Below are 23,923 nucleotides of genomic sequence, written 5' to 3'. Positions count from 1 at the left end.
TAAGATACGCTGCAATCAAGATGACCAAAGCTCCAGCCGGTGCGCGTCTTCAGGGCAAGGTCGCCATTGTAACAGGTATTCCCTAGATTCCCAGAGCACCAATGCAATACCGTGAAGTCTCGTTAACCCAGGCATAGGAGGAGGCTCGGGCTTCGGCGCGGCCATATCTCGGCGCTTCGGTGAGGAGGGCGCCAAGGTGATTGTCGCCGATATCAATGTCGAGAACGGAGAGAAGATCGCCGCACAAAATCCCGAAAACCTGGTCTGCTACAAGATGGACGTCACGAGCGCTTCGGACTGGGACGAGGTCATGGATCTTGCCTTTGCCAAGTTTGGTCGATTGGACGTGCTGGTCAACAATGCCGGAACTACATACAGGAATAAGGTTCGGACTATCAGATGAACAACGGCTGGCCTGCTCCCGATGGGTGATGTCGGTGTGAATCTTATTGAGGTGCCCCTTGGCTGACGACCGTGCCCTACAGCCCACTTTGGAAGTCACCGAGGAGGAGTGGGAACGTGTGTTCAATGTTAATGTTCGGAGCATCTTCCTTGCATCGAAAGCATTGATGGGGCGGTTAATCCAGCAGGGCCAAGGAGGTTCTATGATCAACATCTCCTCCACTGGAGCCTCGAGGCCCCGACCGGGATTGGTGTGGTACAATGCATCCAAGGGCGCTGTTTCCAATGTAAGACTCCTGTGCTTGACTTTTGTTGAACTCTGCCGGCTGACAACAGTAGGCCACCAAAGGGCTTGCGGCTGAGTACGGCCCCCACAATATCCGCGTCAACACAGTCAGTCCTCTCTTGTCCGGGACGGGTCTATTTTCCATGTTCACTGGCATGGAGGACACGCCTGAGAACCGTGAAAAGTTTATCGGGAATGTGCCCCTCGGCCGGTTGACCGACCCAGATGATGTGGCGAATATGTGTTTGTACCTTGCGAGTGATGAGGGCAGTTTCATCAACGGCACGGAGATGATCGTCGATGGTGGCAAGTGTATATGATCTGAAGTGAATCATTTCGGTACGACGGATTCCGTCTGTGGTCACATTTCAAGAGTAAGGCCATGTAGCCGGATCCCATAATGACATATCTTCTTCCAACAATCCCATCATATGTTGGTTTCCAGAAAACCAGCTTCCCAGTTGTGTCTGTGGTATGACGCCAGCTGGAAGGTCATGTCCTTCCATACTATTCTCAAGTCCAGGCATAGACCTTGCTGCCAATGAATCCGACGCAGCAGTATTCCAACGGAAACCGCCGACTCCTGATGCAGGGGCCAGGCCAAGAGCACTCAGATATGTATCGAACTCCTGACCCACAGATGCTAGATCCTGGTTTTCCTGTATCTGGGCCTGTGCTTTCGCCTCTACATATAGCGTCGCAACGTTGCTGAGTACTTGACAAAGACTATGTAGTTTCGTGATGGCCTCGGAAAGGAAACAGTTTGGTCCGAGTGAGGAAACGAAGTCTTCTAGTCTCGCGAGATCGTCTCGAGAGGAAGTCTCAATGACGTGGCAAAAGATAACTATAAACGGGACAAACGGCGAGTAGAGGATGGACCTGAAGAATCATCAGAAAATGGACATCTTTTCGTCAAGACAACACAAGACACACTCACCAATGGAGATATGAGCATTTCATAGCCTCGTTACTTTCCCTTAAACTTGTCATGCAAACCTGATGCGACTCCAATGCAGCCCGTGCCGTCTCTATGCATTCGGGTACAAAAGTAGTGGCGGATGCCCCTGATGCAGGAATCGCTCTGTAGATTAAAGTCAATATAGCCAACCTGCTGACTTCATCCGATTTAATCAAGAAGCCTTCAGTCTCCGATAGAGGACGTGACGACCTTTCGAGCTCCTAGGGATCCGTCAATCAAAAAGCTTCCCTTGTGGTAACTTGATCTCCACGGAATGCCTACCTTGAATGGCTCCATGACGGCTACTTCCATCTCCGACGCCAATTGACGAGCGCAAAGTACCCTTTCGCGTTCCGGTCGACTTAAAGCCGCCGGACTGTAAAGCTGCTCGTAGACCTTTCCTTGAATCTCGGCGATCTTCACCCATAGATGATACATTGTTCTCCAAGGTTCGTCGACTTTGAACCCTCCTAAATCCTCAGGGATGGTAATAATAATATCAAAATCCTGTATAGATGATGCACGCCCTAGTCTGAGTGAAAGAGCCTTGTCGAGACAGTAAACACACAAAAAGAGCGAAAGCGCTTTTACTTTCTCATTATCGCTAAACTGACTCATCGATGAACTCCGGTGATATCCAAGATTCTGACACAGCCGAGCTGCATTTGACGTCAGCGTCCAGGCAAACGAAGGCTTGGATGTTTCAATGGCATGAATAGCCTAAGAGACGGAACGGTTAGTTGACTTGGCTGAGCAACAGCGGGCGCGAATAGCTTACTCCCAAGGTAAGCGCTTCAATTAACTCCGATCTTGCCGGCATCAACAATGTCAAGCTTGCTAGCACGGTTTCGAAATTTTTCCGGCAAAGCTGGATGTACTTCTGGTAATCGTCTCGAATCCGTGGACTTTCCGCAAGGAAGCTATACTCAAGAAAGATATGATACAAGCCGCAATTGACTACCATGAAAGTGGCGTCAGAGTAATCTTCTGTTGCAAAGTACACCTCGCGGCATTTCTGGATAAAGTCATCAACACTGAGGAAAGGAAAGTAGCATGCGAAGGCCAAAGGGATATTCTCTAGGTATGCGTCAACCCCGGTCACTCTGATCATAAAAGCTTGGAGAAAAGTACCTTTTATTTGGCGCAAAATTGGCAGAACCACCTCAATTGGGGGCATGACCAGGTCTCGCAAGTTCGAACCTCGACAGCTTTTCTGATTCGGCAATGGAACATCTTTTGACGAAGACCCAGGTGGTTGACTCTGCATGTTCACGATTTGCCTTAGTGCCGCGAGCGCTGCATTGATCTTCGGGGTAGAAACTTGAGGCGCGCTTCGCGAAACGACGGTCTCTAGAAACGCACTTGCGTAGGCGGAATGAGCCGCGAGGGATGAGTTGCCCTCAAAGCCAGTACCAGACTCATGTTCCAACGCGGCTGTTGTATTGGAAGCAAAGCCAGATGTATCTGGAGACATTTGCTTCGAGGCAGGAGTCACGTGGTAGCACGGCTCAGCAGTATTGGAATTGCGAGCAAGGCTAGATTTCAACTCAAGAAGGACTTCTTCAATATTACCCAGACGTTCCTCGATAAGATCGATCTTCTTCTCGCTGTAGCAAGTCAGACAAGAGCATCGACAGGCCAAGTGCTTCCTACTCACTACTGGCTGGAAATTAGAACCCGTCTGCGATCCTCCTTGGGTTTCTGCCCTGCACCTGTTGAGCGGCAGACGATTCCTGCACTGCGACAATTCGAGCATGGTGACCCCTTATCGCAGCGTACCTGTCGATAGTACGGATGGTCAATTCGAAAAACAGCAATATGATGTGGCCCTGTGGCCCCAAGCGCTCAGGGCATCAATTCTTCTATCAGCATACCTTTCTGAGACGACATTGGTCACACTGCAGCTCGTTAGCGGAATGCCAATCCCTTGCATACTACCCTACACTCACCGCACGCTTGTTGAGAAGCTCCTTCCTGTCACATTCGGCTCCCTCGGCCTCCATTTGTTGCTTGTCACCCATATCGACTCTAGATAGACTAGTATCTTTGTCGGCACTCGGCACATATGAGGTAAAATATAAAATACTCTTGCTATCGTGAAATGCGAATTGTGTTGCCTTGGATGTTGGACTGACAGTGGCGTCGGAACCCGCGGACTCCGAAAAGGCGGGCACCCAGTTCAGTCATCACTTTGCTTACTACGTCTTCTTAGGGTACCACACTATTCCTAACAAGTTAACGATGTCAACTGCACCAAATACATCTCTGAATGAGGGGAGAAATTGACACATGCATCTCGAGGGATAACCACATCGGAAGAGAAGCAAGCATCCGTTTGCTCATTTCCTCGTTAATGCATTGGTATAAAGTCTCAAAGGAACTATATCGCACTCTATGTCTATACAGTCATCAATCGTACCTCTATCCTTCTTCCACAAAAATGATGAAATAAAACTCGGGAGACCTCTAGCTGGCCGTCGCTCTGTTGGGTTCGCAGAAAATGCAGGGACTACTTTTATGTCGCCTCGCGGTATTGTACGAGCATCCGGCCTCCGCATCGCGATGAGCCGCCTTGAGGAGCTCGTCTCTGCTCCATGCTTTGTGCCTGGTCCAGCTTACGAGTGAGAACGCCGAATATGCGTCATGAAGGGGAATGCGACCGCTGCCATGCTAGGCGGATGACCATGAATAGCTGTCGGCCAAATGCCTCGCGGCGAATCGTCAAAGCGTGTATGCGTCATGACTTCTGCCAAATAACAGGTCATGGGATCATTTCTTAATTCCGATCACGGCGAGATTCCTAGGGCTTTCGCTGTATTCGAAAACAGGCTCAACCCAGCAATCCTTGACAGTGTCATGCTCACGCAGAAATTGCCACCGGTCCACGACAATGAGGGCCTCGACAAGTGCTGAACTGAAAGCCATCAGAGCCCAAGTGACACTAAGATGCTTCTTTCGGGGCCAATATTCCGCTTCATAGCGCTTCACTTCTTCCTCTGTAATGCCGGCCATCCTTGCCTTGACCTTCTCTCCATTGTGCGGGTCCTTACCCAGCTTAGCCACTGCAGCATGAACGTATGCAGAAAACGACGTAAAGGCGGCCTTTCGCAACGAACCGACAATCAAAGGATTTCCTACCGCGTCAGGGCCGCCAGTCTCCAATCCATAGAGATCCGTCGGGTTAACGGGTTTCTCTACCACGCCACGGTCGACAAAAATGCGCTGGAGAAGGGCTCGGTAGAAGTGCCGCGTGAAGAACGCTTCGCTATCTTCTCTGCCCCAGTTGTAGGGTGCTTGTAGAGACATCGAACGTGCGGTGATATTCAGTTTCACGCCAGTCCCACTGACATGTTCATACGATTCCAGACGTTTCGACATGGGGAACCCATGAGGGTCATACGCACAGGCATCTTGGGTCAAGCGAGGATGTTGAGTGCGGAGGATGGGGACCTTGTATGTGGCCGGGCCCAGCCTTTCAGTCACCAAGTTATAGCAGCATCCGATCATTGCGATAGCTTTGACAGACGGGTTGAGAACTAAAGATCTGACACCATGATGAAGAAGGTTGCCACATGAATGAAGGGAAATGACCATGACGTTAGGATCCCCTGCCTTTCCCTCAGGTCTTGAGTTTCGGTCAATGACGGAGCCTTGGGAGCCTTCGGTCTCCAAAGATCGAGATTTGATCACATCCTTGATTATAGGCTCCAGGTATCCGTCTTTGATTTCGTGCTCGATGTAATCCATGGCTCCTCTGTGCACAAGTTCATCTTCTTTCTTGTCCACAAATTTCTTGGGTGGCCCATTCTTGTAAGGGCTAGTTCCCCACTCGTCCGGTTGGATATCAATGTCCAGCAAAACATTGAAAACCGTGCTATCTTCACCGTCACCAGCGCCAGGCTCGGTGGAAGCATCATTAGGTACGTTTTCAACTAGCTCCACCTCAGGAGTGGACGGCGTCGTATCCTGATCATTCTCCAAGCCCTTGCGGTTCCTCCTGCCATTGGTCTTGTAAACGATTCTCTTCTGTTTCTTCGCTAGTTTTGCATGAATATCCATACCCTTCGCGCCGCTGATAAACTGGTGTTTGCGTTCGATTGCAATTATATGCCTGCTGTAAGGAGGGCTCGCCAGCGTCCGTCCAAGATAGTTCTGGCCTGATCCGAAGTCGACAATGTGCGATATAGCCTCGCCCCGTTCTTCCGCAACGGTGTCACATAGATCGTTAACATATTTGGAAAAGTGCGCAACCTCGTGATATTTCTTCTGATTCATTCCCACCGAAAGATGGTGAGGTAGCGACACCTTGCCAGACTGTCTTGATGTGAAATCTCTCCCCAGGCTGAGACGACGGATCTGATGAATGTATTCAAGGAGGTCGATTGGAGGGAGAGGCTGCCCTCTCCAACTAGCCTCTGCATCTCGACTCGGATCGCTTTCAGAGAACTCGCGACTCTGCTGCAACAGCGGCGGTATATCTTCTCTCAACAATAGGTCTAGTATATCTTGAATGTCGTGCTTCTCGAAGAATGTCCGCCAATCCAGTGGCAGAAGTGAATCGTACAAATCGGGTTCGCGAGTCAGAAAGTCCAGTATATGTACACCCCCGCACACATGGATGAATAGCTCAGATGAAGTCGTAAAGGACAGGAGGGCGTCAACGTAAGCGTCAGGATCTGTCCACTCCTCGGGGAGTGGCATGGGTCGAGGACGCGGCATGCGTGCGCTGAATAGGGAAATAGAAGTCAGATACAGATCGCTATGAATGTCGCATAGCACTCATGAGACCACCAACTAACTCCGATTTAATTGGCAGGCTTCTTTTTTTGACTCGATGATTTGGAGATGGAGAAATTGCGGGGAAACATTTCAACTTTTTCCAGAAATTTTTTGACTGAGGGGAAATCACCGATTGGGTTAGGCCGAGAGTAGTTTAAACAGAACTAGTATGGAGACAGTTCGTCCACCAGACATCTGAATCCGATACCTTTCCTAAGCCCTTTTGTCGTCAGTCTCATTATGATAATGTTTTTCACAGATTTGAGAATCCAACGACCGTACCCTGAGTATTCTCTGATGCCTCACGGTAACGCATGCTCTCGGACTTGTTCCCGCCAAGCCACTTTGACAACTAATCGGCGGACTATTGAGTCCATCAGGCGATAGTTGTTGTAAACTGTTGATCCTACTCTGTATGCCGACCATGTTGGTAGAGCTAGGCACTTTAGCTTCAGTCTCGATGTGCCTTCTGCTCCGCGTGATATTGCAAGGGAGCCGTGGCATTAATGAATATGCAGCGAAGGAACGGCGGATCTCCCTACGAGGATCTGTTCGTTGTCATGGCGTGAGGCGTGGCCCAGCTGCGATTCTCTGAAAAGAACTCAATTTCCCCATGGGAAAGATCTCCTGTGAGCCGGTAAGGGTCCGGTCTTACTTTGAGTTCTCACTTGGAAAATCGACCAGTCAAGCTGTGATCGTCTGACGACCCGCATAACATACCCAATCCTCCCGACAGAAACATAACAGCCAAGAACACACTCAAGTAATTCAACGCGTCACACCGTTTATAATCATTTGTCCAAGTACACTGTACACATCAGCTCATTATCCCCTTGCTGCAAGGAGGGCCAATGTGTTTGGCCACTTTATTGGATACAGTTGCAAATCTTTAACAGCAATGTTAGATCTTGGGCACCTACATAAGGGTCCTTCAGTGTCGAGGTAAGATATAACTTTGCAATCTGATCTCTTGCCTTGGGATTGGGAAAACCGAAGCATTGTGCTAAACCTGCGAACATGCAGCAGAATTCGGATGCGCAAATGGTTACAACAAAAGACGTATTCGGCCGTGTCGCTGATGTATTATTCCAAATTATCATAAACGGAGACATAAGCGCGGTTTTAAACCTCCGGCTTGTCAACAAATCGACATATGAGACGATTGGATCACTCGAGCCGCATATCTGCCGCTGGTTCATGCGCCTCCACAATATCAATGCTTTTGCTCCTCTTATCACACTGAATCCGCAGACAGGCGGCCAGCGACCTGTCACACTGCACACACTCCCAAGATTCATTTACCGTCAACATACCGCAAGTCAATTAGCACGGCGCATCATTCCTTCTGTATGGGGCCCGTACATTGATGACGGAAATCCTGAGATGGATTACAATGCTGAGTTGAAACTCACACAAACACTGGAACGCGGATTACATGTGCTCTTTCACTTTGCAGATGTCTACCATGATACCCAGATGCCGCAAGTGAAAGATGGGGCGAAATTACCTACCCATGGCCCTGGGCGGCGTCTAGTACTGACTTGGGGATCGGACCTGTACGACGACCTTCTAGAGCATAGGAGCCAATCGATGACATTCGATAAGAATATCGATCATATCTACGCAGTGTTGGAATCGGGACATGTGGAAGCGGAAATCGGCAGGAAACGGCTTCGCTTGAGGAGCTATCTTGATGAACAGAATGAAATTGATTTTCACGCTGCTCTACGAATGCTGCGGGAGCTCATGGAGCGCATGCTTCTTAGACACGGCCCAAAGGACTGGTACCGCGATGCAACGAATGAATACAGCTTGATCTCATGGTTCATCCTAAAGCAATCACCTAGGACGTTAGCGAAGCTGTTTCTAAGTCCTCAAGACGAATGTTGTCATCTGGATGACAAGACTACTGATGCTGGCGTCAGAGAGTGTCGCTTTACGGATCCCTTGGACAGTTACTGGAAGGAGCGGGAGAATGACCTGGAACTGCGATGTCACGATTGCGACTGTAGACGCCGCGTCCGGAGCTGGAGCGTGAAGCCGGCAGTGATTGACGCTCGAGGGCGGGAATTCAACCGAGCAGCGGAGAAGTATCTAAAGGAGATGTGGAGTCAAAGACATATTGGGCTCCACCGTGCTTTTACCATGGGTTACCTGAATACATTCTGACATTTGTCATATAGATACCACCTAGAGTATAGACTTATCTTGCTGCGAGTCGATTGAAATTGGAACTAATGGAGCTGTCACGTGGAGATGCCCGACTTACCGCTGATCACACCGCCGAACCAACCGTGTCCAGCTATCTGGACTGGTGTCAATAACTCAGGCTCATCTAAACACGACGTCAAGAATACCTTTTGAACTAGCAAGGGACCCTACAGTTGCTCTACTTAGTCTTTATTTGTGCCCTTTTGATCTACTGGTATATACAAGATGGATAGCACAGACCCTTTCCTTCAAGTACAAGCGTAAGCCTGCCGACTTCACCCGCGTTAGGCGACTCGGCGCAGGGAATCTAACCATTTGCCGGCTATAGAGACGTCCTGTCGACGCTGCAATCCAGCAGGCCCCTTTTCTCCTCATACCTCCGTATCAGATCTCTCGCCAAATCGCCATCAAATCCAGAACTCCAACAAGCCCGCTCAGAACTCGAGGCTACGCTGACAGACTTAACCGCGGATCTGGATGATCTCGTCGAGAGTGTTCGCGCAATCGAGCAAGACCCGTACCGATATGGCCTCGAAATCGACGAAGTCGCACGCCGACGGAAGTTAGTGGACGAGGTTGGAGATGAGGTCGAGAAGATGAGAGAGGAGTTGCAGAGGGTGGTCACAACTGCCGACACAGCTGGCGGGACCAGGGCACCTACAGGCTCTACGTCAGGACTGCCCAATCCGTCCGACTTTGATAATGTCCTGTCTCCCTCGGATGATCGAGGGGACGATTACTACACTGCTCTTGAGCAGCAGCGGCAGATGGAGCTGATGCATGAACAAGATGAACAGCTGGACGGGGTATTTCGCACTGTGGGCAACCTACGGCAGCAGGCAGATGACATGGGGAGAGAGCTGGAAGAGCAGGCAGTCATGATCGACGAGGTGGATACATTGGCCGATAGAGTTGGGGGCAAGCTGAGCAACGGGATGTCACGGATAAAGCACATCGTGCGAAAGAACGAAGGTAAGTGTACTCTTGTCTGTTCGTCGATGGAAATTCCGCAGAACGTATGCAAAGCAGTTAAAAACAGTTAACTAATCATTTTTGGTTCATTAGATACAATGTCTTCATTCTGCATCGCGGCTCTCATCTTCGTCCTGGTGCTACTACTAATTTTGGTAATCGCATTGTGATTAGATCAGATATCCACCCATGGGCACGAAAGTAACGAAATGGCATTTTACTTGAAAATCAAAGCAGGACGATGGATTTAGACCTTGGCCTTCTTGCGGGGCCGAGAGTTGTCTTCCTCGTCCTCCTCATCTTCGAGTTCGTCCTCGTCGAATTCAGAGTAATCATCGCCAATCTCAAAGGATTGTCCTGGAATCGAGTCAGTCACACCGTCGCATCGTCTCTACAGCAGAGTGTCTTACCATAATACTTGTGAGCGTTGGGCCACAGGTCCTCAGCGAGAGCGATCGCAAGATCCTCGCCGTCAGGGAAGATCTCGATCTCATCGAAGGAGTCTTCTTCGTCGTCGTCCTCGTCGTCGTCATCCTCCTCATCATCGAATTTCTCTCCCTTAAGAGCCCTCTCGAATCGCTCATCATCTTCCTTCTTGGCTTCCTTGGACTCTTCGGCGGAGACAACATTGCCGCGGTAACCAAAGAATCCGAAGAAGCTGGTTCCGGCAGGGGTGGGGAAGTCTTCCTCGTCCTCATCGTTATCTTCCATGGCAGCGGCCTCGAGCTCCTCCATCTTCTCGGCGAGCTTTTCGAACTCGGGGAGCTTCTTGCGGTCGCCACCCTTCTTCTCGGCCTCGGCCAGATCACAGGCAGCATCGAGCAATCCCTTGGTCAGATCCATGCCTTCCTTCCAGTTGATGCGGACTGGCTCAGAGACGAGGCCTTCCCATGTCCTGCGCTTGCCCTTGGGAGTCTTGGTGATCTTCTTGCGCCAGTAGAACTCCTTGACGAGCTTTTCGTTCTCGAAGAAGGGGTTCTCCTCGCCGGTGCGGAACACGAAGGTGAAACGAAGGCTTCGCGGCTCGCCATTGCCCTTCTCGTCGACCTCGAATCTCTCGACAGTGAGGTCCTTCAGAGCGGAGCCCAGAACAGCGGCGTCGGAGTGCTGGATGTATTCGTCGATCTCGGCGGGAGCGTGGGAGAGGACGCGAACCCAGAAGTCGTCCTGGACTTTGGAGATGATTTCGCTACGCTTCTCCCACAGAGGGCGGTTCTCAACAGTGGACCGGCGCACTAAACGAGTCAGATTCATGTGCTCATGAGGCGGACGAGTAACACCAAAGGCGAGACGAATGGCGAGGGCAACTTACAGCGGTCGGTCTCAGCGCGGATAAATCTCTGCTCCAGGAGCGCAAACTCCCGCGCAACTTCCATGGGGATCTCAGGCATCTCAATGCGCTCAGAGAGCGACTTCTGACCGTTTTCGGCACCCATGATGACCGATAAGGATGAGGAGCGATAAGCTAGGAGAAAAGGGGGTAATGAAGGAGAACAGTGAGCGAGCTGGGGTATAAGGGTATAAAGCAATCAATTGAGCAGATTGTTAAGATCAGGCAAGTGAGAAATCAGTTGCAGATGGGATAGGAAAAAAGTTGGAGAAGAAGGGGTAAAAAAATTTCTGCGAAGGTAAGGTAACGCCGAGCAGACGGGCAATCGCAATAATTTCCTGTCCCGTTCGCGACTCGGCGGATGGCCGCTTTAGGGTCAGGTGATGTCACCGCTTGAGCTGTTCCTGACTAAGGGACAGAGCCAATCAGAGGTATTCATCTCTATACCTGTATTTAGATGAGAAGAATGTGAGGAATGTTACGTTATCTCACTCATATCGGTAGAATATACCTGTATCTCTTTCTTTTCTAATCTCTCAAGTCTGAGTACCAATGTGATATGATTCAGCTGAACATTGACATAATGCCCTGGCACACATCACATTTTGGCAAGTACCCGTCCTACCTGAGAATCATCAGTGTAAACTTACTCTACTCTCCTTCGAGCGATAACAACCAACCGCATAGCACTCATTGAGACTACAGGAAAAGAAGTCATCGTCTCAAACTCCTACTAACCCTTCCCTCAGTCGACTCACCATCATTTAACAGAAATAAATCACTTGTTACGAAGTAGAGAGATACTATCAAACACCCGTTTCTCCTCCCATAGATAGAGAAGTATCGACATAACCCTGACTCAAGCTCATTATTACCAAACGCCACACGCCACACCACACGCAATGATCGACATTGAAAAAAGAAATAATGAGGGCAGGCTTCGGCCCAACTCCGTACCTGACTAGACAAGACTATCACCCAAGAATCTTAGACGGGTGTTGCTTTTTCGCTTATCTTGACCACATTACATTGACACTAGACTAAGCACCTTGCGTTCTTGATCTAGATAGATATTGCGGGGAAATGGCTGGGTCGTGGGCTGGTTCATTCTGAACTGGGGCCGGGGTAAGTCTCCCGGTTATGGTACATATTCTACTATTCCTAGTGTAGTATGCATGGAGGATGTTTTAGATTGAAGTGAAGATTCAGCCGTGAGCTAGGCTATCTGAGGTCAAAGTGAGAATAAGTCAGGGTTGAATGAGAAGAAGAGTACAATTAACGGAAGAGCCACAATAAGCCACCAAGGTGAGATTTTGGTTACCAAACTCCAGAGGGGAATATAGTACTTAATAAAAGGACAAGAACTTTTTGTGGCAGGTCGTAACCGCAGCCATACCTGCGGTCAACTTTTCATGAGTCGGTCATAGCGCAGGGGAAGAACATTAAATAGGGAAAGAGAGTTCGTGACATCCATTTTCATCCCAAGCACACGGTCAGCAGTGAGCAGGGCTTTTAGTCCGCTTGGCAGCTGTGTGCGTGGTTCCTTCATGTATGAGAGTCTCCAAGAAATTAGATGAAACCCGTTCGCCGGCAATGCGGTTGGAAATTAATTGATTGTGAGAGCGGGTAAAAGGCGATGATGATGATGATGATGATGATGATGATGATTAAGAGGAGGTGAGACGAAGAGAGAGAGATAAGGACGGGGCACAGCATCGTTAGCGGCGCATAGACAATGCAACCTCCGTATCGAGCCAATCGGGTCTCATTCAGCGACTGGACGCAACGGCCTCGGGGTATATTTTCTTATCAACTGATGATAGGGGTGCCCTCTCAACAGGCAACACGGCTGTGTTCCATACTCGCCAACGATTTTCCAGTGCAACAATGGGTGCACGCTTGGAAAATTGCAGCGATGATTCAAGTTGTGCTTTGTCTCACAACATCCAGTCCAGCCCGTTGGCTTCCTCTTCTACCGGGAACACTTCTCGCGCATATTCTTCCATGTCTCTCCAGCCCTCCCACAGCTGCCGAGCCTCGTCGGTGACTCGAAGTGAGACGACCCCTCCGGGGCCCTGCATCATTCCCGCCCCCGCGCCTTTACCATTGGCAGGCCCCAGCCCCTTGGGCGAGCCGGCCGCAGGACGGGAGAACTCGGGCTGAGGAAAATAAGGCGCGTTGCACTGCCCAAAGACCACCTCGATGGCTTCGAGCTGTTCCCGGTATCCGGCGGGAATGTTGACTTTGATTTCAACTTTGGGGACATGCACGTAACGACATGGACGATTCAAGGCGCGCGAGAAAGCTGCGCACACCTGGTTGGGGGATAGGGTCTCGAATGTAAGGGCGATCCTGTGCGACAGAGAACCATCAGTAACTGTCTCCCATGACCGGGGTATTCCTCTCGGGTAACCTACCGATGACCGTGCCACTTCTTGGGCCCGTCCTTGAAAATCTGAAGCAGCGCGGGCCCCACGTCGTGTTCGGCGTCTAACCAAGGCAATGGAGTGTCCGGGTCGAACGGCGCATGCCATTCAAAGCTCCCGTCCGGCATGAGCTCCATCTGAAAGAGAGGGTAAGGTAGACTTGTGAAGTTGTTGTTGTAAATTCCTGCATATACAAAGGTCGCAGGCAATCCAAGCTGTCGGATGTAGTTTTCGACGGTGAACTTGGGAGCCCATAGGGGTACGGGAGGCCACGGGCCATGAACCGAATGATCTGGCATACTGCTGTAGATGTAGTGTTGGATGGACCCTGCTCGCTTCGCAGCGTCCGCCAGTGCTTTTCCAATCGCGACCTCGTCCCCCATTTGTGACGTTGTATTGATGAACGCCAGGTTCGCGCCTTGGAACAGGGTGTCCATCAATGCAGTGTTATTGAGCAGCGATCCTTGGAAGAGTGTGACATTGGGGAGGCCCTGCAGCTCCTCCGCTATGATTCCCTTGAGGGAATGGATCTGAGCTCGTACATTGTGACCGACGGCAGAAGCGACGCGGATAAGGGAGGCAGCCTGGCGGCCCGTCGCATTCACGACGGCAATGGTTTTTCTTTGTTGTGTCATTCGGAGTGCTGATCTCTGAAACGGGACGGGCGACAGTCAGACGGAAGCGAAGAGCTCTTCAACGGTTCAACCCCGAGAACGACGTCGGCTGGAGGGAGATGGGCGGAAATAGAGGATGCGGGGTAGAAAGGGGTGGAAGGGGAAGCAAGTCGGAGGATCAGGCTGACCCAATAGAGTAACGGTGAGTCTGGAGATCGGAGACCGCGAAAGATGGTCTGGAGTAGGTCTAGGGCGGTTCGATAAGGAAGACAATGGCCTGTATGATCGTTCTGTGTATGTATGAAGATTGACTCTAAGAGCCTTCAATCAGTATCCGAAAGAAAAGGGAATCCTCAACCCCAAAGGCGCCGCATCAAAATGAAGATGAGGGCAAGAAGGGAAAAAAAGTCACGGTGGGGTAAATTGGCGGAGGAGAGGGGGGGGCAGCAGTTGTATAACTAGTTGATAGTACCTTAGTAGCAGTATGGGCGATGTAGTAATGGGAATTCAATTGATGCCCCTCAACGTGGTTCTCGCAACCATAAAATACTGCCGCAATCAGCTGAGCGAATTGTGCAATGGAACAATAATATAGATAACTGTCGTATGTCGCTCCCAAGGTGGTCTTCTCTGTGCCCCTGGTGACGTTGAATCCGGCCGATGCTGACCAGCGCCCAAGCGATTAAGTATACTCCGTCGTTAAAACATATATCTACTCCAAAGAATAAAACCCATTAATACTGTAAAATAAAACTAAGCAAATAATAAAGCACGCAAATGGGTCACGCACTAGAATTGATAGGGGAAAAATCAGCACTCGCAAAAAGACTCCAGACCCCGTGAGCAAAGTAGAAATTTTCAAAATAAAAAAATGACGCTGGCCGTGGATCCAGTGCAAAGCGTCTGTCGGTTCCGGGATTCCCAACCCACTTTTCTGATGGACTGATGCGATATAATGTTCTTGTCCTTATTCTTTGTTCTCGAGTAGAATAAGAGATCTTTGGGAGTAAGTGCTTATGGGGGTTTTCTGGCTGTAACTGCAGAAATTATTGTTGTAGCAGACACCGGGCTTATATACTCTGCGATGTGTATTCAATTCTGCGAGGGACCGATGCTATCCATCTACAAAATGGAACAAGACTCATGAGTCTCAGACCTTTACACTAAGGATAATACTAGAGACACTAGTCGACTGGTCTGGATTGGGATCGTCTGGGGTTGCCAACAAATTATCGACTGTTACTAGTAGAAACTTTTGATGAAGGAATCATAGAGAATCCTCTGTCGTTGTCTCTCATCTAGTTCAGTGTCATAGAGTGTCGCGGTTGTCACCATTGCCTCCGATTCAGGTCCGAACCACTCAAACTATCGAGTAATAGAATTTGGCTTCGGCCAGCACCTTATTCACTCCGTCTGTCTACTATCTAGGCTATTTTTGTTCTGACAAGACCGAACTTGCCTACAGGTAGCCCCTGATTGAGAAACGTGGGCTGGTAGAGTAGCCGCTACGTTGATTTTTCATACCTAGGAGTTCTAAGACGAGTACCTTACCTATCATTCAAGTAAAAGAATCCACATGGTCCGATTGATCAATGAATCTGGACCCAAGACGGAATGACACCGGCGACAACGCACCGGATGGCAGGTGGGCAGCAGGACGAGACAGGAAATTCAAGTCGATGGTGCATGATCGCAATAAGCGCGCTTTGAAGGCAGAATTCACCAGAATCTTCACTATTACCGACAAGTCTGAGATGCCGGCTGGAATCAAGGCAGTGGTGGCACGTTGGGCCATACACGTCCTTTTAATTTACGTAACTCGGGATGCACTGCGATGCTCAGGGATCATGGCAGACATTGCCGATGCAACTTTGGAATTTGGAGTTGGAGTAGAGGGGTATCCATAACTAATATCACTGGCTGCGTAGATGGGCTTGTTGTAAACTAATAATAATAGGTTTTTTGACACTGGCATTATTCCTGCGCCAGGTATAACTATATGGCTTATAATGTGCATGTGTTTTTTTATGGTTGTCTGTATTTTGCTGTAGGGTGATCGACCTGCTGGCCAATCAAATTCAAGGGCTTTCCTATGGCGAGCCCATTGAGACCATTGCAGTTTTCTCGACCGCGACCTCATCGAATTGATATGTATCGAGATATGGTCCTTCATTCTGCGTGCGTCAGAGTAGAGCAGCCTCCAAGCTGCAACGTGGGTTTCAAGTATGGACCCTTGTCATATGCATACTCCATCGATAGCCAGGCTCACTTTGTACCCGGGTCCTGGTGCTATTGAACAATTGCGCCAAGAGCTTCTTCCTGCTAACTCTATGTCTCTCAAGAATATCGAACATCGTCCAAGAAGGACCAGCAGAATCCTCCTTCCAGAGCACGTTTATTTCAAAACCCATCCGGCATCCATCTTGATCCTCCCGGGATAAGCGGACAGCCAATCTTGAGGTGGAATTACCCACGAGGTCACTGTTGCGGTTTGCACGACAGCGAATATTGATTCATCAATCGCTGGTAATTTGATATTCTAGTGAAGCATCAAACAACTATTGTAGACTACAGGTGCTAGTCTAGCGGATATTCAAACTACAATTAGCATAAATATCCTACGTTATCATGGTCAAGTGACAAGTCCAAAGCCTACGGCAATCGTTCCAGCTCCTTTCCGGACCCCGGGATCGAAGCTGATTGTTCCTCACCACTGTCAGCCGAATCAAACAACACGAGCATCAAACCCCATACAAGCAAATGACACAATCTTCATCAATTCTGGCTTCTCATCCCGTCATCGACAATTGTCGCATCCCCCGAATTCATCATCGCCCATCCGGATCGCACCACGAAGAAATCAATCAATCGATTGATCACGAAATCACCTCAAGTAATACCATTATCAGCACCGATAACATCGTAGAAGTAGAACGGGCCTAGTTCGCATCTAGAAAAATCCTCATCAACCACATGACATGCTCGATCACCGGTTCTCAAGGTACTCCCACTAGTTCCGTCTCTACTGGCCGGGTTGGAAGTGTAAATCGAACTATCTTCCTGATGGTGCGTCTTATGCATTTCCCGGATGCGGGGTAAGGTACTCCCCGGACAACAAGGAGCTAGCCGCTAGACTGAGTAGATTGTAGTTAAACTGTAAACTGTCAACTATGTCTGGACTGTAGGTACTCCTAGGCTCTCGAGATAGATACGAGGATCGTAGAGAGTTACTCCGTAGAAATGAAGGTTGTAGCTTGCAGAGTGAGAACGCAATCTTATCAATTGGCCTCTGGCCTGGGGTGATTAGGCTTATCGCCTGGGGGTGTCGCTATCTCCGCGGATTTTAGTCACGTTTTTATGTTGTTTTATAAATCCTTGGAGGGTCGACTCTGCTTGGAACACTACGCCTCTGGACAGGTACGTGCTGGAAGGACCATTGCACTAAATGTTATAAGAAGTTCACTAAATCCTATAGTTTAATCGAGTCAGATGTCTATAAGTTGTCGAGCTGGATAAACGAGCAGTCACGCCCCCAAACCTAGAACGAGAAACAGGTCAAGTGACTGACCAGTCTATTACTATTGCGGAGAAGAAATGGCCTAGAAGTTCAAGGAGCAGAGCCAGACAGCATCCGACTCGGAATCTCTCGTCGTCCCAGGAGCGACTCGTTCTCTTCCTCCATCTCGCGATCGCTAACTTCCCTCGGCCCAATACCGGCTAGACCCCAGACGGCGGGCCTGCGCCGTGCAAGGAGCTCGGCTGCTTGTCGCTCATCAGAATGCAGATGCGCGCCTGACTTGCGCAGCAAGAGGACATGCTCTGATAGCCCGGCATTGGCGGCGAGGAACAGCGGTGTGCGCCCGTTGCGGTTTCGGATATGCACTGACCCTCCCTGCAGCAGAAGGAAGCGGAGAATCTCGACGGACGGAGAGGTTGCGGCAAGATGCTGCCATTCACGTTAGCTTGTTCTCTGAAGACTCAGAAATAGACGATTTGCGTACGATTGGGGTGTTTCCGGAATAATCTGCGTCGTTCAAGATCCAGTGATGCTCGATCTTGAAGATCTCCTGCACGCGTTCGAAGTCTCCCTGCGCGATCGCATATCCCAGCATGGTGAGCGTCTGCACCCGCTCCGGAAGCGCACCGTCAGGGTGGCGGAACATCGGCTGCGACACTTCAGTCAACTCTCCGCGAAGCGAGACCGACATGGCCTTGGCCACAGACTCGGGTGTGGAGTCTGGAAGAGCCAGAAGGTAGGACATCTTGGTCAGAGCGGCTTCTGTCGTCATATCGAGACCCGCAACGACGCCTGCGCGGGAAAGACTCATTCCCGGCGCATAGACGGGGCTCACGCTGCCGGTCAGGCCTGGTTGTGGTCAGCATCGTTCGTAGCAAATTCTCTGCACGAGAGCTTACATTGAGTGACGTTGACAATGACGATCCCTCTTTTGATCGCGTCGGCAAGCACGTTAGTCATGGCGTTATCTTGGCCGTGGGGTGCGTTTCCCGCGCCAAAGGTCTCCAGCACTAATCCGCGGAGTCCTTCGAGCTTCAGCACGGCGTCCACCATCTCCGGCTTGATGCCAGGAAATATGCGAAGACACGCGACGTGCGTGGTATCCAGATTTGTCTGGATGCTGAAGTGTTCGATATTCTTTGGCCGGTTCACAAGTTCCCAGTTGACATTGGTGCGCATCGACGTCGTCACCGCCAGCGGCGGGCAGTTGGGCGAGTCGAATGCCGCAAAGTCACTGGCCGCCACCTTGCACGACCGGTTGCCCCTGAAGAGCTTGTTGTTGAAATACAGACACACCTCCGGGATCACGAAGTGGCCCGCCACAACCAAGGAGCCCAGGAGGTTATCCGTAGCGTCATTCTGTAGCTCCAGCATCGGAGCCTGTGCTCCCGTAAGAACGACCGTCTTGCCGAGATTCTGGAGCATGAAGCTCAGCGCGGAGCACGTATATGCTAAGCTGTCGGTGCCGTGGAGCACAACAAAGGCATCGAAGAGTGTGTAGTTCCGCTCGATCGTCCGTGCGATCTCGGTCCAACCCTTGGCGTCGATGGAGCTGCTATCCAGTAGCTCCTCGAACTCAAACACTGTGTATCTCACCCGGCGGCCGTACAACGTCTGCGGCGTTCGTAGACTCGGATGCGGTCTGATCTCTCTCGCTGCATTGACCACAACGTCCATCATCGTGGAGGAGGAGCCATCGTTGAAAGTAGGCACGCGGGCCAGGCACTGTTCCTGGAATCCCCGGGCTGGCACAAACCCTGAGGGTGACTGTTTCATGCAAATCGTCCCTCCGGTCATGATAATCAAGACTCTGGACTCGGGGACCGAGTCCGCTTGCTCCTCGAGCAGCTCGGGAATGGTTGCCTCTGCGGCGGTCATTTTGTCAGGCAAACCACTTGATGCGTCAAAGAATAACCGCAGTCTCCAAAGAACTCTACATGCAAGTTCGCCCTCGGAACTTGTCTGAATGTGCCTTGATGTTGATTGCTCACGTCACACAGGCGGGACGCCGATTGCGGGGTGACGATATTTCAATCCAGGCACAAAGTTCATTCAAGACATACCAGTGGTAAGCTTACGAGAGAAAAGAACTCACCCAGCCTTGGATCAGTTCTAGAAGCGCTCACATTCAGATCATTCTGGGGGAGAATTTGGAGTTACTCCAACCAACGGCTGTCTTATTACGTACAGCAGAAGCATCGAGGTCTCGGTGGTTGGCCGTGAATAACCACCGCAGTGAGAGATTTTTTCCTCCGGTAACTTTAAAGCGCGCCCCACTACGGAAATCAGTTGTCAACAATTTCACAGCCTTCAAGCATGGAATATTATCGGCAATAGGACTATCCCTTTTACAGTGTCAGTTGAAGAAATTAGAAAGGCAATATCTACCATTAGACATTCTCGTTTTTGGCTTTTATGCGTTGTACGTGGTATGATGTTGACCAGTTGGCCCTTCGGCATGGAAATTTACAATCCTGTCATGACATTAGAAGCTTCAAGCAATGTAACTTACCCTGAGGAAAGATATACCAATACAGCTACTAAGCTGAAAAATTCTCTTGCCGCATCTCACAACTCATACCGATCATTCATTAGCACCTACGTCGTCTTAGAGCTAGGGCGTGGTTATGTTGGGTAGTGACGGTTCGATCTGATAAGCTATACAAGTACAACTTCAGGCTGCTGATTGACCAGAACAGGCATAGTTATCTGTCACAGGGTCGCTGGATTTCATCCTGCTTCTCTGCCTGCTTCTTTTTCATCTTCTGCCACCCATACAGTCTATAGCGTTGTAGGCCTCCCTTTCATTCGATAGGGATCGGCCCTTCTTACAAGAACGGTTAGTTCACTGGGGACATTGCTTCGGATTACGTGGATGAACTCCTCATTCTGGCGTCGACTGCGCAAGTCATTCCAGACCCATTGATTCTCTATGTAACACGGTAGGGTATCGTCTATATACATTGATCCATGACTTGCTCGAGCTCCGGGCCCTCTGGCACAGTCGAATCCTGCTTCAAGAAACAAGCATAAACGCTATCAAGAAATGACAAGCCCTCTTTCAACCTCATACTTAGTGCTCTGTTTCTGTTTCCGATGCCACTGCATCCTCCAAACAGCTTTGGCTGCCTCGGAAAGATCGTCTGCCTCGAGCGAACCAATCCATCAGGACAATGACGACGACGACACCATACACTGCAGAGACATAATTCATATCTGTCGACGATTTTAGTAAAGGTGTTTACGGTCGAGCAACATAAGAGAACACTTACTCCCTGTTGTGACTGGCATGGTCGCTGGGAAGGAGTACATGACCAGGCAGAAAACAGTCCAAGCGATGGTGACAATGTTGGCCGCGAGGCCCCATTTACCCAGCCAGAATGGTCCACGCTTGATGTTATTGCGGCCACGGTACCAGAGGCAGAGAATCGGACACGAGTACGAAAGATACAGCAATGTGATGCATGCCGTCACCATGCTGTTGAACGCAGTAGACGAACCTAGATAAAGCAGACCCAATACGGCAACGATGAAACAGCTCACAGTGTGTGCCATCAGTGGCACGTCCAGAGTCTTGTTGACTTGAGCAAGCCACTTGTGGCCTGGCAAACCGCGGTCGCGTGCAAACGCCCAGGCAAGACGGGATTGCCATGTATGGCAGGCAATCAGACATCCCATGCCTGTAACAAGCAACAAGGTCTCCAGGACAATAGCGCCAGCCTTGTTCTGGAGAGCCTGGTAGTAAAGCTCCAGGATGGGAACTCCGGTTGCCGTGCTCAAAAGTTTGTTCAGGTCGTTGAGTCCAAAGAACATGGCGATGCAATAGGTCCAGGAAGTGACGAAGCCGATCACTACAGTGGCCATGATCGCAATCGGGATATTCTTCTCGGGATGAGGTACCTCCTCCGCCAAGTGTGTTGCGGAGTCCAAGCAGGCGAAGATCCAGTTCGGGTTGATCAGGCCAACGATAAATGCAATGCCGTCCTGCTTCCATCCTGTGGAATTGACAAAGTGGCCAAAGACGTATGATGCACTGGGATGAGTCTTAGCACAAGCAGGGACCGTCACCAAGATCACCAGGAAGGAGATCAATGAGATGTACAGAGTCGCCTTCGCTACGAGAGGCAGCGATTTCCCGAAGCAGTTGAATAGGTAGCAGAAGAAGTTGATAATCTCATAAGCCACAACCACATGCCATGGCTTAACCGTACTGAATCGCTGTGTCAGCCCGACGCGCAAGACAGCATTTCGGCAGAGAAGAGGGTCGGGGATTTTCAAGCATACAATTCAGGATGACCAAGCTGCCACATGCCGACACCAGCAGACCCAAGACTCAGCGCGACACTGGCACAGGCGAAAATAGCCCCTGCGTAGCCAAACCAGCCCGTGACATAGGACGCAAACCGAGCGTACTTTTTGGGTGCCAGTTCATTAGCCCAGAAGTATTGGCCTCCAGCGTTTGGCATGGCACTGGCAAGCTCCGAGAGCGACGACGCAACACACATGGAAATGAAAGTGATCCACAGCAGACCGTAAACGATGAGGACTGTGCCGCCAGAGTTGATCCCCGTGACTAAGGACGCCGAAATACCAAACCATGAATTCGACATACAAAACGCAATACCAATGAGAGATATCACACCAAAATTGCGCTGCAGGTCCTGTGAGTAGCCCATCTCAGCAAGTCGAATCGCGTCGGCATCGTCGCATCCAGACGAGGTGTCGCTGGACCCGGGCTTGACGCTTGGTTTCTTCTCTAGATCAAGGTTGCTCATCGTTGCGAGCGAAAATCAGCAAAGACAATGGAGGACGGATAGCACTGTAGTCGAATGAGGAATCCAGGCCGAGCTGCTGGGACGTTCGCGTGGGCCGTCGTCAGGAGGCTTTGAATGGGGCCAATTGAAATCACTGTCGCATAAGGGTTGTGAGTATCGTCGTACAAGCCTTCGACTTGGAGGGGCAGGTTGGCCGCTGCGGGATAGCTTAATGTTACTGCTGCTATGGGCGTCGATACTGCTGGACGGAGACGCGATTGGACTGAACCGTTGTTGCAGGCGGAGGCAAAGATCGAGATGGCGATACAGGGTACAACGATACAAGATACCAAACGGGAACAAGGTTACGAAACCGATATTGCCAATTGTCTGCCTGGTTGACTTATCAACAAGGGAAAGTGTTGACGAGAACAAACTGCTAGACAAGCCTTCTTTCACAGGCGATCAAGACAGCAAGGGATGAGCCTGCACTGCAGTGCTAAGGTGGAAAGGTATGCGAAGAAGAGGAGGCTAGGTAAAAAGGGGGCAAAAGAAGTAAGGGAGGATTGGAAAAAGAGACGTGAGAAGGGGACTGAGGGATAAAGGTGAGTTTATAAGCAGTGAAGGACTTTTGCTGGTATTCTCATGCTCACTGGTAGATATCTAGTGCTCGCACTGCTCATTTCCGTTTTGGAGTACAGTGCCCACTTCTCCACTGCTGAACGTTTGATTGTTTGATCCTAAGTATCTGCCTCTGTCCAGAGACAGTTTCCTAATGCAAACTATGTCATAGCCCTGAGAAATCTTTCAATTGATGAACCGAGAGGACCGCTGCATTCCTTTGTAGGTAGAAGCCAGAGAGGAAACGGAGACGAAGCCTAGCGGATCTCTTGCCTGGTTTCTGATAGGATATCCCTTGGGGCACACTTCGAGGCAACTGAGAGGGCGACACCGATTGCATACACCTGGTTAACTCGATCGTTGGCTGACCCTTAAAGATTTTTACTCCAGATGTGGCGCTCCTCTCCACTGCTGCGTGTGGCTCCACTGCAAATTTTTTTGACTGGTTACGGGATGACATAACCGCACTTGCAATGTCTTTTATTGCCAATGAGGGATCCGTGGACTGCTAGTGAAGTATTGGTGCCAACCTACTGTCTCTCGATTGTGTGTGAGGACGTCATTTCCGCCCATGTAGGCTGGTATTCGGGAGTTGTGATCCGTCACGAGATTCGGCTCGGCCTTGAGCAGATTGCTCGTTCGGGCCGACACAATCCTTCACGAGTCACGGCTCTGGTGCTCTTTCACAAGAGATATGAACATGACCCTTGCCAGCAATTACAATTGCATTCAGAGACCAGTAGACCGAAAAATGCTCATATTGATCAGCGTCTCACGAAGTATGCTGTGTTGGAGAGACACTGAGGCATTAATGTTTTGTCGGCTATAGTTCCGAGCTTTCTCCAAGCCTCCCGCGGCGCCAACATGCACGCTTTACAGTTTTCAGACTGGTGCCTGCGGATCTCACCGCAGCCCGGGTCTCTGATTTGTACATTCCGAGGCGATGACGGCATTGTACAAAACGTTGACTAAGTAGTGCCGTTCACCGAGCGGCTTATGAATGTTGCTTCATGCATCTCGATACGAGTAGTCAATACCTGTGGACTCACTCCT

The 23,923-nt window shown here is 50.2% G+C and overlaps 9 protein-coding genes across 9 annotated transcripts, besides 3 other annotated features; 3 read left to right on the top strand and 6 right to left on the bottom strand.

Moving 5' to 3' along the window:
* Window positions 1-20: 20 nt before the first annotated feature.
* On the top strand, window positions 21-1,008 carry NFIA_039240 (SDR family oxidoreductase; the record flags this gene model as incomplete). Its single annotated transcript, XM_001266244.1, has 4 exons — window positions 21-75; window positions 138-385; window positions 486-689; window positions 742-1,008. 4 exons carry the CDS (start codon window positions 21-23, stop codon window positions 1,006-1,008), a joined length of 774 nt encoding a protein of 257 aa, XP_001266245.1.
* Window positions 1,009-1,829: 821 nt separating this feature from the next.
* Window positions 1,830-3,667, bottom strand: NFIA_039230 (putative C6 transcription factor; the record flags this gene model as incomplete). The annotated part of the gene is made up of 4 exons (XM_001266243.1): window positions 1,830-2,366; window positions 2,425-2,723; window positions 2,778-3,253; window positions 3,585-3,667. 4 exons carry the CDS (start codon window positions 3,665-3,667, stop codon window positions 1,830-1,832), a joined length of 1,395 nt encoding a protein of 464 aa, XP_001266244.1.
* Window positions 3,668-4,415: 748 nt separating this feature from the next.
* Window positions 4,416-6,365, bottom strand: NFIA_039220 (uncharacterized protein; the record flags this gene model as incomplete). The annotated part of the gene is made up of 1 exon (XM_001266242.1): window positions 4,416-6,365. One exon carries the CDS (start codon window positions 6,363-6,365, stop codon window positions 4,416-4,418), a length of 1,950 nt encoding a protein of 649 aa, XP_001266243.1.
* Window positions 6,366-7,442: 1,077 nt separating this feature from the next.
* NFIA_039210 (uncharacterized protein) lies at window positions 7,443-8,594 on the top strand (the record flags this gene model as incomplete). Its single annotated transcript, XM_001266241.1, has 1 exon — window positions 7,443-8,594. One exon carries the CDS (start codon window positions 7,443-7,445, stop codon window positions 8,592-8,594), a length of 1,152 nt encoding a protein of 383 aa, XP_001266242.1.
* A 267-nt stretch (window positions 8,595-8,861) lies between these two features.
* NFIA_039200 (SNARE domain protein) lies at window positions 8,862-9,778 on the top strand (the record flags this gene model as incomplete). Its single annotated transcript, XM_001266240.1, has 3 exons — window positions 8,862-8,896; window positions 8,965-9,608; window positions 9,702-9,778. The coding sequence occupies 3 exons, from the start codon at window positions 8,862-8,864 to the stop codon at window positions 9,776-9,778; spliced, it is 756 nt and encodes a 251-aa protein (XP_001266241.1).
* A 77-nt stretch (window positions 9,779-9,855) lies between these two features.
* Window positions 9,856-11,044, bottom strand: NFIA_039190 (histone chaperone napB; the record flags this gene model as incomplete). The annotated part of the gene is made up of 3 exons (XM_001266239.1): window positions 9,856-9,965; window positions 10,019-10,843; window positions 10,921-11,044. The coding sequence occupies 3 exons, from the start codon at window positions 11,042-11,044 to the stop codon at window positions 9,856-9,858; spliced, it is 1,059 nt and encodes a 352-aa protein (XP_001266240.1).
* Window positions 10,117-10,155: a microsatellite.
* A 1,529-nt stretch (window positions 11,045-12,573) lies between the features above and the next one.
* Window positions 12,574-12,606: a microsatellite.
* Window positions 12,575-12,606: a microsatellite.
* A 269-nt stretch (window positions 12,607-12,875) lies between these two features.
* On the bottom strand, window positions 12,876-13,999 carry NFIA_039180 (NmrA family NAD(P)-binding protein; the record flags this gene model as incomplete). Its single annotated transcript, XM_001266238.1, has 2 exons — window positions 12,876-13,290; window positions 13,356-13,999. 2 exons carry the CDS (start codon window positions 13,997-13,999, stop codon window positions 12,876-12,878), a joined length of 1,059 nt encoding a protein of 352 aa, XP_001266239.1.
* A 3,586-nt stretch (window positions 14,000-17,585) lies between these two features.
* On the bottom strand, window positions 17,586-19,373 carry NFIA_039170 (putative lysophospholipase; the record flags this gene model as incomplete). Its single annotated transcript, XM_001266237.1, has 3 exons — window positions 17,586-17,924; window positions 17,980-18,344; window positions 18,395-19,373. 3 exons carry the CDS (start codon window positions 19,371-19,373, stop codon window positions 17,586-17,588), a joined length of 1,683 nt encoding a protein of 560 aa, XP_001266238.1.
* Window positions 19,374-20,568: 1,195 nt separating this feature from the next.
* Window positions 20,569-22,270, bottom strand: NFIA_039160 (putative choline transport protein Ctr; the record flags this gene model as incomplete). The annotated part of the gene is made up of 3 exons (XM_001266236.1): window positions 20,569-20,711; window positions 20,768-21,705; window positions 21,780-22,270. The coding sequence occupies 3 exons, from the start codon at window positions 22,268-22,270 to the stop codon at window positions 20,569-20,571; spliced, it is 1,572 nt and encodes a 523-aa protein (XP_001266237.1).
* Window positions 22,271-23,923: the final 1,653 nt, after the last annotated feature.

The sequence above is a fragment of the Aspergillus fischeri genome, genomic scaffold (genome assembly GCF_000149645.3).
Source record: "Aspergillus fischeri NRRL 181 1099437636247 genomic scaffold, whole genome shotgun sequence".
Lineage (NCBI taxonomy): Eukaryota > Fungi > Ascomycota > Eurotiomycetes > Eurotiales > Aspergillaceae > Aspergillus > Aspergillus fischeri.
This window is presented reverse-complemented; position numbering and strand designations above follow the sequence as displayed.